This window comes from Castanea sativa, chromosome 6 (assembly GCF_040712315.1).
Source record: "Castanea sativa cultivar Marrone di Chiusa Pesio chromosome 6, ASM4071231v1".
NCBI lineage: Eukaryota > Viridiplantae > Streptophyta > Magnoliopsida > Fagales > Fagaceae > Castanea > Castanea sativa.
Window position 1 is genome coordinate 678,615 of NC_134018.1, and position 15,951 is coordinate 694,565.

Here is a 15,951-nt window from a genome sequence, read left to right on the forward strand (position 1 = left end):
GTTCTAAGAACATCCGTTAGTATTTTCATAAAATAAATTAGTAAAATTGCAAGAGAGAGACGTACTTACATGCAAAACTTGCAAATCAATTGTAGTATGGTAATATCTTAACTAATACACGTTGAAGTGGTTGAGATGTTGCTTTAGGAGTTTTGACAGATAACTACGTTTTTGAATTACATTTGAAGAGTTTATTGGAATTTGGAACAGATGGAGAATATAAACTTTGTCAAGCTTCAGAGATTGGCTATTGGATGGACTTTCAGACCTAAACCTACAGCCATGTACTGGATCAGTTCAGATCCACGACCATCTCATTGACATTGTGTGCATCTATATATTTTCCACAACTCAGTTCAACTTCAAAAGGTAGTGAACTAGTGATCACTTGCCTCATAGATTTTTATTTTTATTTTCTCCAAATTAATGATTATAATAAGTGTGCGTTTGGATGACACGTTTCTCCCCTAGGTTTGTGTTTGTGCTTTTTTAGCGGGTCCAATGGGTATGGTCACGGACCACCAAGAATTGAAAAACGCAATCATAGGTTTTGTTACAGTGTTTTGCTTTTAAAAAAATATTTTGCTATGATATTTTTAAGAATAAGTTTTTAGTTTTCAACAAAATAAATGGTATCAAAAAGTATCCTAATACTCCTTTTTTATGTAAACAATTATTTATTATTTCACTATTTCTGTGACATTATGACCATACTTTTTCTCATTTGTGAATTAATATTTGCATTTTTTGTGGAAACACTCATTAACTTTGGCCAACAAATATGTACTTTCAAGTTTCAACTCTACTGTTAGAGACTTTATCAGTAGTCTCTAACAGTAAGGTTGTGATATTGAGAAGAGATTTATCACTTACTTCGTGACACTAACTGCTGCATATAGTTTTGGTGTTAGCGTGTGAGTATATTCCCTTGTCCTATCCCCCTTCCCCTATGTGTGTGTTTGTGTGTCTTAAAAAAAAAAGTTTCAACTCTACTGCTTCTTTTGGAGACTTTTGTTTTTGTTTTTGTTTTTGTTTTTGTTTTTGTTTTTGTTTTTTTGGATGAAAAGGGATAAACTTAGATTAAGATAAGACTTAGGAGGGTATTTTCAAACTCATATGCTAGATCCTAGGGTCCTAGCTATTAAATTCAGCATCAAACATGTTTTTTAAGCATTATCACATGATACACACACAACCATCATGCTTTAATTTTCCGTTCATCTAATATGATCAAATGCTAAAATTAAGGCTTCCAGTTCGCACACGCAAGCACCTATTTCAAGCAATATAATTTGTTGATTGCTTGGATTATGTGACATGACTATTGAACACCATAGTTTAGAAGACTAGTTTTATCGGGGCAAAGTCACTTCTCACCTTAAAACTTAGGGTCCGTTTAGTTGAGAGGATAGTAAATAGAGAGGGAATAGAAAAATGAATAGATAGAAAAGATTTAATTTTTCCTCCGTGTGCTTGGTTGAGGGAGTGAAAAAGTTGAGAGATGAAAAACTCGTTTTTTAGTTGAGTAGAAAAGTAGGAGGATAGAATTGTTATTTGTATAAATTTACTCTCATGCCACTAGTACATAAAAAAAAACAATTTTTAATAGTTTAATGTTTTTTTTAATTACAAAAGACTAACAAAACTAATAAAATATCTAGCAAAAAAAAAAAAAACTAGTAATACTAAAAAAAATTGTATTTGATATGAAAAAGAGGGCCAAAATGTGTGCACTAGTATGACTGGGAAAAGGACAAACAAGAAGAAAGGAATAATAGAAAAAACAAAAAACAAAGTTACAAAACAAAAATAAAGAGATGGTAGCGTAGCAATAACATTTCCAAAACCAAAAAATGAAAAAGAAAAAAAGAAGCAACAACATTAGTAAATAAAGGGGGAGAGTAGATAGATAATTTCACATCAAACCTACTCCCTCCCCACTTTTTGTCTAGTTTTCTCTCCAATTGGAAAGAAAACCTTTCCCTCTTAAAACGGTGGGTCCATAAAGAAAACTCCCCTACCCCCATTTCACCCTCTCCAATCAAACACCCTCTTCTCGCCCTCTTCATTTTACCCTAGACCAAATGGACCTTTGGAAACTTAATCGATGGTTCGTAAATTAACACCTATACATATACTTTTCAACTTTTAGAATGTACGTAGAACTAAAGCCATATAAATTTTTTCTCAGATTGTATAATGGACCAAATCCTTGTAATGCCCTAGTTATATTCAAATTGACGTAATGAAATAAGTGGAGACTCTATGGTCCCCCCCCCCCCCCCCCAAAAAAAAACACATGCACACACACACTCGTACAAGTTTGATCCAACAAATAAAAAAAGTTGGTGGGCTAGGGCTATGGTCTCTCACACTTATTACCTCTACCACCACTAACAATGGTGGTCTCCACCTCTTTAGCCTCTCTATCAAACTCAAACTCATTTCAACCAAGTTAACTTAAACCAACATCCTCACTTTCTACTATATCAATGCTTTTGGGTGCTGTCTACGGTACATGGACTCAAGATTTAAAGCTTTCACGATGATTTACTTACCATAACTTACGCCATAATGATAATGTTACAAAGTGTATTTTTTAAGTCAAGGAACCATATGAGAAAATTTTAAGTGTTACTAGCCTCATTACACGCGCTTCGCGTGTGCGACGAGGCTTTTTTTTTTAGTGGTGATAACAAAAAAAAAAATCTATGTTTTTTTATTATATATATATATATATAATTTTTATTTTAAGAACCTAATTTATAAATAGATAAAGAAATTTGAACATAAAACTTCACCATGTATTTCTTGAGTTTTGTCCTTCTGACTGCACGAATCTAGAGTCATTTCTCCATAGGCTCCTTTTTAATGATTTCCATCAATTCATCTGTTTCAAAATGGCAAAACTTTTTGTCAGGTAAAACATGTTAAAACGATCACCATAATTCATGATGAAAAATATAGCTTTTGAGAAGAAGAAGAAATAACCGCTGCATGCTCAACAAACACGAATAAAACATATAATTGCAGTAGATACAAACCATTTTGACAGTCACGCTTCTCAGAGATCGTAGGAACAGCAGAGGACTCTTGACATTGCAAATTTTTGTGCAGCGGATCAAGTTGAGAAAAAGTTCAATCGTTTTGAGGGAAAAAAATATTTGGTACCAAATAAATAGTAGTCGGCTATAAAAAAATCTAATGATTGAGAGGTACATGCAAAATAACCCTATCAACATTCCACCACGATGTTAGTGGGTGGTTAAATAAATTTGAAAATCAACTGCAGAGTGATCATATTTTGTAGGTAATATTTTAATGCAAGTTAGACATATATTTTTACCAAACTATCCTTTAGTTTTGTTTCTACTTAAATCTAAGAATGTAGGAGTATTTTAGACAAAAAAAATCATTTATCAAACTATCCTTTAGTTTTGTCTCTACTTAAACCTAGGGGTGTAGGGGTATATTAGAACAAAAAAAAATCCACTCCAAACAGTAGCCGCTTAAATAATAGTATAGATAGATACATAAGCTTTGTTATTTACAATTAATACATACGTGCGTGTAAAATTTTTATTTTCTTTAAAAGTTAAATTATAATTTGACTTAACGTCTTTTTTTTTTTTTTTAATTGTAACTATCGAATTTAATTTAATATTTTTTTAAAAAATAACTGGGTTATAACTTATGACCCGACTCATCGTATCCAGCAATATTAAAGTGACCCGACAATAATAACCCGGTGGAGCTTGAGCTTGAAATTGAAAATTGTGAGTCTCACAGTGAAGAAGAAGAAGTGGCGCAAGAGAAAGAGAAAGAGAAAGAGATGGAGGGAACAAGTACAGCAGTACCATTCAAGAACCTCCATAGCCGAGAGTATCAAGGTCACAAGAAGAAGGTTCACTCTCTCTTCATTAATATTCAATTTCCGATTTTGTATTTTTTTTTTTCACTGGGGCAACCCTAGAGAAGAAGAAGAAGAAGAAGGAATTGATGATTTGATTTGAATGATATTTTATCAGGTGCATTCGGTGGCTTGGAATTGCACCGGCACAAAGCTCGCTTCCGGTTCCGTCGATCAAACCGCTCGACTTTGGCACATTGAGCCACACGGCCATGTATGAACTCCTACTTCCCCTCTTTTAAAATCTTTTTATTTTATTTTGATTTCTTTGAATTTTATTTACCATAAATTTAAAAAAAAACATTTCCGATTGGGCATTTTTTGAAGTGTTTTGTTTTCTTTATTTCATGGTCAAGACTTTGTTTTTTGTTAGATTTATATCTATGTAGCTACTTTGTTTATAATCATATTCCGCCGAATAAGAAATGAAACTGATTTTAATATGTGAGTTACAATTAGTAAAATCTCTTATCGTTGAATAATGTACTTGAGATTGAATTCCGCTTCCATTATGGAATAGATGCTACAGGTTCAATTGTTAAAAGGTGCTACAACTTTTACTACATAAAGCTTATAAATTGACGTGACAATTAATGTGATTGGTGACACATCGGTTTGTAAGCTTAATGTAGTAAAATTTGTAGTACCTATAGGCTATAGCACTACTCCGCATCTATATATTAAAAAGAAAGGGAACAATTTTAAATGTCATGGAACCATATTCATCTTTAGAAATGTGGAAGAGGGTTTTAACTTTGAAATCGGGTTTACCTTTGGCAATACTTGCTTATTATGATTATATTAATGATAACAAAAATAATGATGGGGATGACTCCATATGGTTTTTACAGGGTAAGGTTAAGGATATTGAATTGAAGGGTCACACTGATAGTGTAGATCAGCTGTGTTGGGATCCCAAACACGGCGATCTAATCGCTACTGCATCAGGTGACAAGACTGTTCGTTTGTGGGATGCTCGAAGTAAGTTACTGCTCTATAGCATAAGCATCTCTGTTGAACTTGTCTGAAATTTAACTTCCTAGTCCTTTAAATTCTCATGATTACATTGCTGTTGTCTTCATAATTCTTAAAAGATGTCTTTTTTTTTGGGTTTTGGTTCTTATCATCTAGTCACTAGCTATTTTATCGAAAAGGATGCATTTTGAATTGTGAAAAACGTTTTTGACTTAGCAAATAGCTTATGGTTTTTAAATACTCCTTAGGAAGGATTGAAATTAGAGTTAATTGAATATCATGATATCTGAATTGCCTGAAAAATCGTTATTTTTTTTTTCCTGATGACTTTGATAATCTCGTATGGTTTACTTGAAGGAAGGCTACCTAACTTGAAAACAATGACTGTTATAGTGCTTTCAGAACAAATATTTATTTATGTTGAGTTTTACAGGTGGAAAATGCTCAATGCAGACAGAACTCAGTGGGGAGAACATTAACATCACTTACAAACCTGATGGTACACACATAGCTGTTGGTAATAGGGTATGTTCTACAGTCCTGTTTCAGGTGCTAAGACCTCTGCAGATTTGTGATTGTTCTAACAGTTAAAGTTTCTACTCGGAAAAATTTGAGTATTATTATTCTGTTGCTGTGTAACTATCAGGTCTTAAGCAGGTCTTGGATGGATATGTTAACTGCTTCCTTTAGGCATATTAGGAAAGTATCTAGCTGCTGTTTCTTACTGTATCCTCTCACTGATTGTAGGATGATGAATTAACAATACTGGATGTTCGGAAATTTAAACCAATTCATAAGCGCAAGTTCAGTTATGAGGTAATATTTATTTCAAACTTGATGTTACAATACCTTTTCTGTTGGGGACCAAGGGGGTGGGGTGAATTTTGTCTGGTGCCATGTCTAACTGAAAGCTAGGATTGTCCATATATATATGTTTTCACACTGAAATATGTTTTGCTATAAACATCGCCATCCAGATCTGGTTATGGTCATATCTCTTTTTGGCCTTGCCTCCAGTCCACATAATGCTTCAACTTGATTTATACCACTTTTCACTTTAGCAATCTCATTTCTCAGCCACATAATTAATCTGTTTACCTGACTTTACCTTGTGGAAGCCATAAAAATTATATCATTGCACAACTTTACTTTACAATGTAGAGTATATTAAAAATTAGATCTAATTTTAGGTCGCCAATTTAATATTCTGACTGGTCTATAGTTGTAAATACATTTGTCCTTATCTGGAGAGCTGTTAACTATACCGTGTATATACATGCAACTATCTAATTGCTGGGATGTCTTTGAATTCCATTTATGATAATTTTTCCCATAGATCAATTGCTACTTGAGTAGTCCACTTCTTTTTCCAGGTAAATGAGATTGCGTGGAACATGACAGGGGAGATGTTCTTCTTGACAACTGGAAATGGTAAGCTTGATATCTAAGAGAGTGGTCCCTTTTCTCTGTGCTGCAAAATGTCGAAATATTTGTTGATTATATATTCTTCTGTTCAGGTACTGTTGAAGTACTAGCATACCCATCTCTGCGACCAGTTGACACCCTCGTGGCTCATACAGCTGGTTGCTATTGTATAGCAATTGATCCGGTGGGAAGGTGTGCTTCAAAGCTCACTTATATATATATATTTTTGGGAGTTTCACTTGTTAAAATAGCTGTTTACTACCTATATATGTGGATACCCAATCATGTCCACTTATTAAACTCCTCTGTATACTTTGTTATTTCCTTTTCCTTCCTGCATTGTAGACTTTTTGGATTTGTTCCGTACGTGAGGGATCATGAGTTGATAGTTGAGTATATGGCTGGTATACTACAACTGTCCCTCTGATCCTTTTGTAACATTTGCTTTTTTTTTTTTCTTCATATATGCCTATAAAAATATCACAAAGAACATGATTAATTGCTTCTAACTCCCAATTATTCTTCTAACTGTGACAGATATTTTGCTGTTGGAAGTGCTGATTCCTTAGTAAGCCTGTGGGAGATATCGGAGATGCTGTGTGTGCGAACATTTACAAAACTTGAGTGAGTTTTCCCATGGGTTTATCCAACATTTTGGACTCGGTTGTTGCATCTGTAGGCATGGGATTGACATTTTCATACTTTTCTCAGATGGCCTGTCCGTACAATAAGCTTTAATTACACTGGAGATTATATTGCTTCTGCCAGTGAAGACTTGTTTATTGATATAGTAAGTATTCGAGTGACTTTTCAAGCTTTTCTTTTCTAAGAAGTGTCTTTTCCCTTTGCAATGAAAGAAGAATTGTCTAGTAAGCTTAGCATGGCTAAAAAGCATCTCCTTCTATCTGGCTAATACATAGGCTTTACTTTGCAACATAGACTATCCCACTGACTTTTTTAGCTGAAAAGACAGCTTGGTCATGCATAATAATAATTTCTTAAGTGGGTCATATTTGGATTCTACGTATCCAACTTTTCACCTAAAGTGGGACACACAAAAGGATTAATAATATTGCCTCCCTGTGGCACAGTCAAATGTTCATACTGGACGAACAGTGCATCAGATACCATGTCGGGCCGCTATGAACAGTGTGGAATGGAATCCTAAGTACAATTTACTCGCGTACGCTGGGGATGACAAGAACAAATATCAGGCTGATGAAGGTAATAATTGCAGTTTCTTGTTATATCAGGCTGATGCATTCAGATGCTTTTTGTTGACTTTATTTATTTTTTGTTTCATATCCGCAGGTGTTTTTAGAATATTTGGCTTTGAAAGCCCCTAACGTCTAGGCAGAGAGTTAACTGAGAGAGTTGTGTAACCCATAGATGTTCCTTGTCAAATGTACTTTTTAAGGATCTGAGAGCTGAGTTCGTCATTCAATTTGTGTTCAGTGATTTTTCCTGCATATTCAAGTCAAATGAGACGAATTCAGTTGTAAGCATCTGCAATTGAATGATAAAAACGTTTTTTTTTAATAACCAAAATCTCATCATTCAATTTTGTGCTCAGTGCTATATTTTCCTTGCATGTGTTCAAGTCAAATGAGACGAATTCAGTTGTATGGAAACCAGAGCCATATGGAAAACAAGCCCAAATAGGCGATTCAATGAATAGAGAGAACTAAATTTCATTGCAAAGGAAGAATGGGAGAGATGGCACACGGGCAGTGTGGTGTTGAAACTAAAATTGAAATGCTACAAAATTCTCAAACCCAGTTTCTCAACAAAAAAAAAAAAAAAAAAGGAAAAAAAAAAAGGAATTTTCGAAGCCAACTATAGTGCCATATGGGCTCATTAGAGAGACTGCAAGAGAATAGCGGAGCCATATTCCTACTGCAAGAGAAGAATCCCGGCGCCGAAGTCTGGAATATTATATAATTTTGCTGGCTAAAATGTGCTCAGGTTCAGGGCAAATGATGTATATTTATTTGACGTTGCTTCCCTCTTGTGATTTAGCTATCACCACTCCACTCAATCAGACACCTCTCATTATAATCAGTAGCACAATTCAGAGATGAAAATCTGATCAATATCTATATCTTCAACTTAAATATAAGTTTTCTTCCATCACCTGATTTCAGCCTGATACCATGTCGGGCCGCTATGAACAGTGTGGAATGGAATCCTAAGTACAATTTACTCGCGTATGCTGGGGATGACAAGAACAAATAACATTGCAGTTTCTTGTTATATCAGGCTGTGATGCATTTAGGTGCTGCTTTTTGTTAACTTTATTTATTTTTTGTTTCTTATCGCAGGTAACTGTATTTTTTAAGGATCTGAGAGAGTTCATCATTCAATTTGTGTTCAGTGATTTTTCATACATTTTTCATACATCTTGCAATTGAATGATTAAAACCTTTTTTTTTTTTTAATATCCAAAATCTGGCACACTAGAGCCATGTGGAAAACAAGCCCAAATAGGCAATTCAATGAATAGAGAGAGCTATTATAAAAAAAAAATTGATTGAATAGAGAACTAAATTTCATTGCAGAGGAAGATGGCACACGGGCAGTGTGGTGTTGAAACTAAAATTGAAATGCTACAAAATTCTCAAACCCAGTTTCCCAACAAAAAAAAAAGGAATTTTCAAAGCCAACTATAGTGCCTTTTCTAATGCATATGGGCTCATTAGAAAGACTGCAAGAGAATAGATGAGCCATATTCCTACTGCAAGAGAAGAATCCTGGCGCTGAAGTCTGGAATATTATATAATTTTGAAGTTGATTCTTGCACTTGCAAATCCTCTTGTGATTTAGCTATCACCACTCCACTCAATCAGGCACCTCTCATTATAATCAGTAGCACAATTCAGAGATGAAAATCTGATCAATTTCTTCAACTTTCAGCCTAAATTTAATCAGAACTTCAAACGGTTATATAGTTTGCTTGTTCTGGTGATCGGACCAAACACGCTTCATCCCCTTGAACAGATTGAGCAGAAGTAATGGAATAAGAATTCTTCCATTACCAGCCTTCAATTTCTGCCGGAATATTTCATAATTCCTGCATGAGAGGTCTGACAAATCTAAGTTAAAAAAGCATATAAAAAACCAAGCAATCTGCATTTCTAAAAGCTAAAATCTTTATCTTACACGTTTTTATTACCTTAACACGGGTAGATTAATCAGACAGCTCAAGTACAATTCTATTCTGGGTTGCATTCACCCATAACACAGTCTGCAGAAACTACACCATATGAAACCAGAAAACATCAGGACAAAGAAGAAACTACAGCTTGGGATTTAACTTTTAGCCAATGTTATTAGTTACCTTTTTCTGCTCTAATAGATATATTACCCATCTAAACAATTCCCATGATTAGAAGCCACAGATGATGAACTCGCTAGCTGGAAACACCAAACCTGTAAAGCAAACAAGAGCAATGGTTATCAGATACTGAGAACACCATGTAAGTGGCTTCCATTTGATCTCGACGCTGGAGCTTTTCATCTTCTTCCCACATTGGGGCTCCTTAGACAAATCAAAGCTAGCCCCTTTCATCCTCAGTTCCTGAATACACCTCGCAAGCGCTCGGTTATCATTCCTCTCCCTTTGCAACTGCTTCCACACCTTCCAGAACCTGAAAAGCTTCACCTGAACCAATAACACAACAACAGACGAGGTGGACAGCAATAAAAGAGCCGGTATCCACCATTTCTTGCAAGTATCATGTGTATGCTGGTCCTGATCTTGGGACTTAATGGAAGAGGTAAACAATATAGTCAAGAAAAGTCCATGAAAGATGAAAAGGAAACAGCAAAGTTGGAAAATTTCTCTCTTGAGAGAGTCCATTCTAGTTTCTTTGAGAGCAATGCGCCGGCCATAAAGATCCTCTTCTCTTTGCCAGAGCTTGAGAAGCAAGAGATGGCCGGGGCTTTGTGAGATTTCCATTAATGGGTGGTGTTGGATTGCAGATAAGAGTTGCTTTTGTTGGTGCTCTTCATCTACCGGGATTTCTACGACGTGGGTATCTTTGATCTGGGCCATTGATGATAACTCGAAAGCCAAAAAGATTCAATGCAAAAATGGAAACACAAACACAATATAGGATGAAAAATGCAGAAAATGAAATGCTATATTATATATAATAGGAAAAACAGAAAACAGAAGCAAATAGATCGCGTTGGCTAAGAAATGAGAGAGAGAGTGAGAGAGAGCTTTGAGAATTTTCAGATAGAGCGAAGTTTGATTATGATTTAGTGTGGGTTGGTCTTTGTTCTATTTAAATTGTTGCTGAACGCCTGGGATTCCCAACGGATATATTTTTTTCTGTTCGCAACGGTCAGATTATTAGTTAGTATTATTTTTTTTCTTTCCAATTTCAACGGTTACGTTTCTCTCTCTCACGGGGTGGGCCTATATGTTTTGGATCGAACTGATGATTGGCCCATTTGTCATGTAATGACCCAAATAGCCCACTCACCTAATTGATAAAGTATTAGTTGAATTATAAATTTTTTGACAAAGTAATCATGAACCTAATAATTTTGAATATCTTTTGGCGTACTTTCTTTTTCAACAATAGGGTTATGAATATTGAATACCATTTGTTAAGATAAATTATATGGTCTTCAATACTTAAAAGTCTCCTTTATGAATTGATTTTAGGTGGAAATTACTCTAATTTTCCTCTTTGACCTTTATTATATATTTTTTGTTTCTTTCCGTTGATATATACTTTCATTCCTTATATTTGGTTCGAGTTTGATTTTGGTTCCTAGAATATTAAGAAAATTTCAAACTCGTCCTATCCATATGTTGTTATAGTACATTAAACAATTTTCCGTTTACTTGCTTTGGTAACAGGGAAATTTGATACATCAACAACAAGTGTTACATTGCCATAAATGTCGTTACAGTACATAAACGATTAGAGCATTCATAGTCCGGCTTGTATATCCTATATGTTAATATATTTTATCATCACAGCCTTAAAATGATGCTCCAGTCTAACTTGCAAATTGTGCCAATTGTAAAAAATTTTACAACGTTGCTACAGTACCATCCTATAGCAAAATTGTATAATTAAAAATTATTATTATATTATCTCTGATTCTTCTTTCTTTTCCTTTTTCATTGGGTTTTGGGTTTTTGTTTTTATTTGGGTTTTAGGATATATAATTTTATTGTGTAGAAATATTATTTTAATGTGTTGTATTGTAAAATAAAAATTGAGATGTTAGAGTATTGTAAAATGGTATTGTATAATTGATAAAATAACTTTTTGAGATAGTAAAGTAAAATATGATAACGTTTTGAGATGTGGATGCTCTTACAGATTAAACCAGTAAGGTCATATAACGAAAGTAAAGACACTTCCATAAAAGGAGTGTCTAGAATAACAAATTCTTGTTGAAAGTGGACTACCATTTTGGCAAGCATATCGACACCTGCATTGGCTTTCCTAAAGCAACGGTTTAGCTTCCACTTGGGAATTTGGTTCTTTAAGTTCCCGCAATCATGAACCACCGGTGCATAGTTAGCAAGTGAGACATCATTACTGTGTAGTAATCCAACAACAGACTTAGTATCTAATTCGATTTCAACTGCCTGGATTTGGAGGTGTGTATACAAAGTTCATCTTCCAAACTATTGGATCAACCTATAGCTCTAGTGAATCCTGTACCAACCTAGAATATTTTTTTTTGTAGAAAAGTTTCTAAGAATTAAAATTTAATGGATAAAAAAAAAATATAAAATTGTAAAATTTTAAATTTAATGGACAGAAATCAACATTTGACCAAATTTTAAGGACCACAGATATATTTTATTTTATTTTTTTAAGTCTTACCATAGAATTGTGTTTAGATATTCTTAATTTATTACTTAGCAGAGAAGTGTTATGATTGATTACCTTCTCCGCGTGGAATTGGAAAATCTTTCTTTTTCAATCGGGGCATTATTTTCTTCCAATTGCAATTTGCAATTTGCAATGTCATGTCATTGTGGGGTTGTAAATATCTGCTGCAAATATTCTTTCTTGTTGGGAAAGCTCAAATCGCACTAGCATGGTTTTCACATTCATCAATTTTTTTCTTGCTTTTGGCCTTCACTACTTGCAGAAAAAGTAGCTCTTTTGGTTGCACTCACTCACTCACTTCGATTGTGACAAAAAATTAGAGAAAAGGTCTTCAATTTCGTCACATCAATTCTCAATAATTCCAGTGATACAAATGGGCAAGTCTATGTTCATAACTTTTTTTTTACAATTTATTGAAATTATAAATTGTGATCAGAAGATTAAAAAAGTAAAAATTGCAATTTGGCACATAAAAAAATTGTAAAATTTCTTGTATCTCTAGCATTGTTCATATAAAAATCTTAATAAGATTTTCGTAATCAGATGAGATGACATGCTAAGATTTTAAATTGCATGATTACTGCACCTCTTAACAAGTAAGTTGTCTTTAACATAACTCCTTTTTTTTTTTAGGTGAACACAAATCAATCTTAAATTTTAATACTCTATAAAAAAGGGTTAAAACTATTACTAATTTTTCTATAAAATAATAAAATTTGATATAACAATATATACAATTGATATCACATTAATAACATAATAATAAATTTAATGTTTTGTGTCTAAAAGCTTATACATTGATCGTTGCAGGAGTTATGTTTTGTGTTTTGATTTCATTTATGTGTGAAAAATTTTACTTTTTACTTTTGAGAAAGTCTAGAAACACAAAATATTTGACACCCACTAATAAGATAAATTGTTAATAATAAGTAATATAGTAATGTTAATGGTCAGAATAATCAAAGCTTGTCCATATAACTAGTATAAAAAAAGGTAAAAATTCAAAATTGACCCTCTTACTTTCATTCTTTGTCATTTTAATCTTCTAACTTTCAGTTTTGTTGTTTCAGTATTATAAATTTCAATTTTTGTTAATGTAGTATTCCGTTAGAAATCAGTTAAATAGTATTATTAATTGAGTCAAAACGACTTTGTTTGATTCTTTTTAAAAAAAAATTTTTTCATAATTAAAAGGAAAAAAAAAAAAAACTGTTATTAAAACAGCTAACTGAGAATGGAACCTCGGTATCACGTTGATCCTGTCTCATCTTCTGCACTAGCCCTAACTGTTCTACTTCCCATACATCACCATCTTCATTAACTCTTAGTCCACCCCTTTCAGACAAAGAAGAAAACCCCAAAACCACCGGGATCGAGTTAACACCAACACAAAGAACACAGTTAACCAACAATTACAGAAACACTCTTAAGATCTCTTGCATAGGTCAGTGGTCACCAACTATCACCAAACCAACAGCCCAACACAGAAGATACCCATTTGGGGTCTCAAGAACACCAAATTTAAAGAAAACACAACAATACCCAGAAACCAAACTTAACAAACTTTAAACAGAAAAATCGCTAATTTGAAGTCACAAAAACACAATCTTTGGCACTTACCCAACAATACCCAGAAGCCCAAACTCACCAAAATCCACAATCTTCTATCTTTATAACATTTTTTTCTTCTTCTTACAATTACGAAGTTTATAAAATAAAAAAATTAGAGTTTAAATGGAGTTTTGACTCACTTAACAGCATCACTTGACAAATATTATATTAACAAAAATTAAAACTTAGAGAATTAAAATAACAAAATTAAAAGTTAAAGAACTGAAATAACAATAGTTGGAAGTTACCGTTTTAAATTTTTGCATATAAATAAAGTTTAGATTTTTTTTAAAATTTTATTTTATTTTATTACGTTGCATTCCTCTTTACTTCTAGTTGCAGCATTCTTCTATGTCAATTTGCATGTCATTTCATTGTGGGGTTGTTCTACGTGGCAAATATACTTTCTTGTTGGGCAAGCTCAAATCACACTAGCATGGTTTTCACACTACGCGGCAAATATTTCTTGTTTGGCCTTGACTTTCATGGTCCAGTTTCTGTTTCTGAAAGCACCTTTTTTTTTTTTTTTTTTTTGAAAAGCGATGAAAGCTTATTTGTGTATTTTGTTGAAAATTTATAGAAGTATAATTGTACTAAAAAAGAGATAAGAATCTTATGAATATTCTCAATTTCACACTTTCGTGAGTTTTCAACTTATGATGAGAGTAGCATTACTTTGACAACGTGAGTACATTATTAACACTCAATTTATCATGGAACAATCACAACTTGACATATTATAGTTGATCGTGTCCCTATACTTATTGTAAAAAGCAAATATAGCAATAATTCTAATAACACACCCAAACTCACAATACATTAATGTGATTGATTGTGAGTGGTGGATACTTTTTATCTAGACTTGTTTATATAGATTCACAACTTTTTGTCGAACATTCACAATCGATCATATCAATATGTTGTAAAATTGTGTGTGAAATTATGTGTTTGTAATTAGGACCGACTTAGCACATTTAGAGACCTAAGACGATAACTTTGAATGAACCTTTTTATATTTAAATATCATTTAAATAATATTTAGTTTATGTTTTATATTACAATTTTTCTTATACTTAAAATCATTACTTTTTAATATAACTAAATCACTTGAGGCTAGTAATTGAGTTAAATTTATATTAATACATAATTTTTTTTTACAAACTAACTTTTATATATATATAAATTAACAAACTGATGTGAAAATATATGTGATTAATTTCACTTTAAGAAAGTAACAAATTAGTATGTGAATAAGTGATAAGAATAATACTACAAATTTTAGAGCTTGAGACTTACAAAGATGTGTGACCAAACACAAAAAAGTGATTCAAACAGACATATATTAGGTTGTTGAAGACATGAATAATATTTATTGTCACATTAATTTGAAAATGCTATATTGTAAAACTTATAGTATTTCTAAGATTTTTCTATTAAATTATTTATTGTGATTAGTGACACATCTATTTATAAAATATATGCACTAAAATTTGTATTATATCTAACATTACTCAAATTTCTTGGCATTCTTATAAATGAAAGAAAATAAGTACAACTAAAATATTTTGGGTAAATTCCTATTAACATGCCTTGAGGTTTGGATTAATGACAACTAGGTTCAAAATTTTTCAAAATTGAGTAATTTGATCCCTAAAACCAATTTAGCATCCAAGATACTTGAAAAAGATGACTGTGGGGGGTAAAAAGATCCTGATGGGAATGTGGGCCTTTTGGGCCGTGCTAAGGAAGACCGACCTGCTCCTGGGTTTAGAATTTGTTAGTACTATGGGTCAGCCCATACGCCGAGGATCCGAGGATCCAGCCGAGGGTGAACTTACCCTCGGATGGACACCGAAGACTCGGGATTTCATAGTAGAGATTAGGGGATGACACGGTTAAGGCCAATGGTTAAAAGGGGTGAACCCTTGAATGCTCTAGAAGCACCGATGTTGGAGAAATGTCAAAGATAAAGGCTGCTACCTCCACATTAAAGACCCTGCACCTACCACTCTGGCCGCATTAATGGGGAAGTGACACCTGAACAGTGGAAGGGAAACTTCTGGTTACTATTCAAAGGCACTGAGAAAAGAACTATCTAGGCTAAGGGAGAGATTGGACAACACGTGTACAAAGTATCAAAAAGATGAGTATTTAAGGGGCAAC

At 33.3% G+C, this 15,951-nt stretch overlaps 2 protein-coding genes across 3 annotated transcripts; one reads left to right on the forward strand and one right to left on the reverse strand.

The window, feature by feature from the left end:
- The first annotated feature begins 3,749 nt into the window (after positions 1-3,749).
- On the forward strand, positions 3,750-7,874 carry LOC142640935 (THO complex subunit 3). Its single transcript, XM_075815259.1, has 11 exons — positions 3,750-3,904; positions 4,029-4,124; positions 4,762-4,891; positions 5,319-5,410; positions 5,633-5,701; positions 6,259-6,316; positions 6,403-6,502; positions 6,848-6,934; positions 7,022-7,100; positions 7,402-7,534; positions 7,622-7,874. The coding sequence occupies exons 1-11, from the start codon at positions 3,833-3,835 to the stop codon at positions 7,654-7,656; spliced, it is 951 nt and encodes a 316-aa protein (XP_075671374.1). The 5' UTR covers positions 3,750-3,832; the 3' UTR covers positions 7,657-7,874.
- Positions 7,875-9,240: 1,366 nt separating this feature from the next.
- On the reverse strand, positions 9,241-10,512 carry LOC142640934 (uncharacterized). Of its 2 annotated transcripts, none has more exons than XM_075815257.1 (3): positions 9,648-10,512; positions 9,483-9,563; positions 9,241-9,380 (listed from the first exon to the last, which is right to left on the reverse strand). In XM_075815257.1, exon 1 carries the CDS (start codon positions 10,362-10,364, stop codon positions 9,696-9,698), a length of 669 nt encoding a protein of 222 aa, XP_075671372.1. In that variant the 5' UTR covers positions 10,365-10,512; the 3' UTR covers positions 9,241-9,380; positions 9,483-9,563; positions 9,648-9,695. The 2 variants fall into 2 exon arrangements, with proteins under 2 accessions (XP_075671372.1, XP_075671373.1); XM_075815258.1 differs by having other exon boundaries at positions 9,258-9,393.
- Between the last annotated feature and the right edge of the window lie 5,439 nt (positions 10,513-15,951).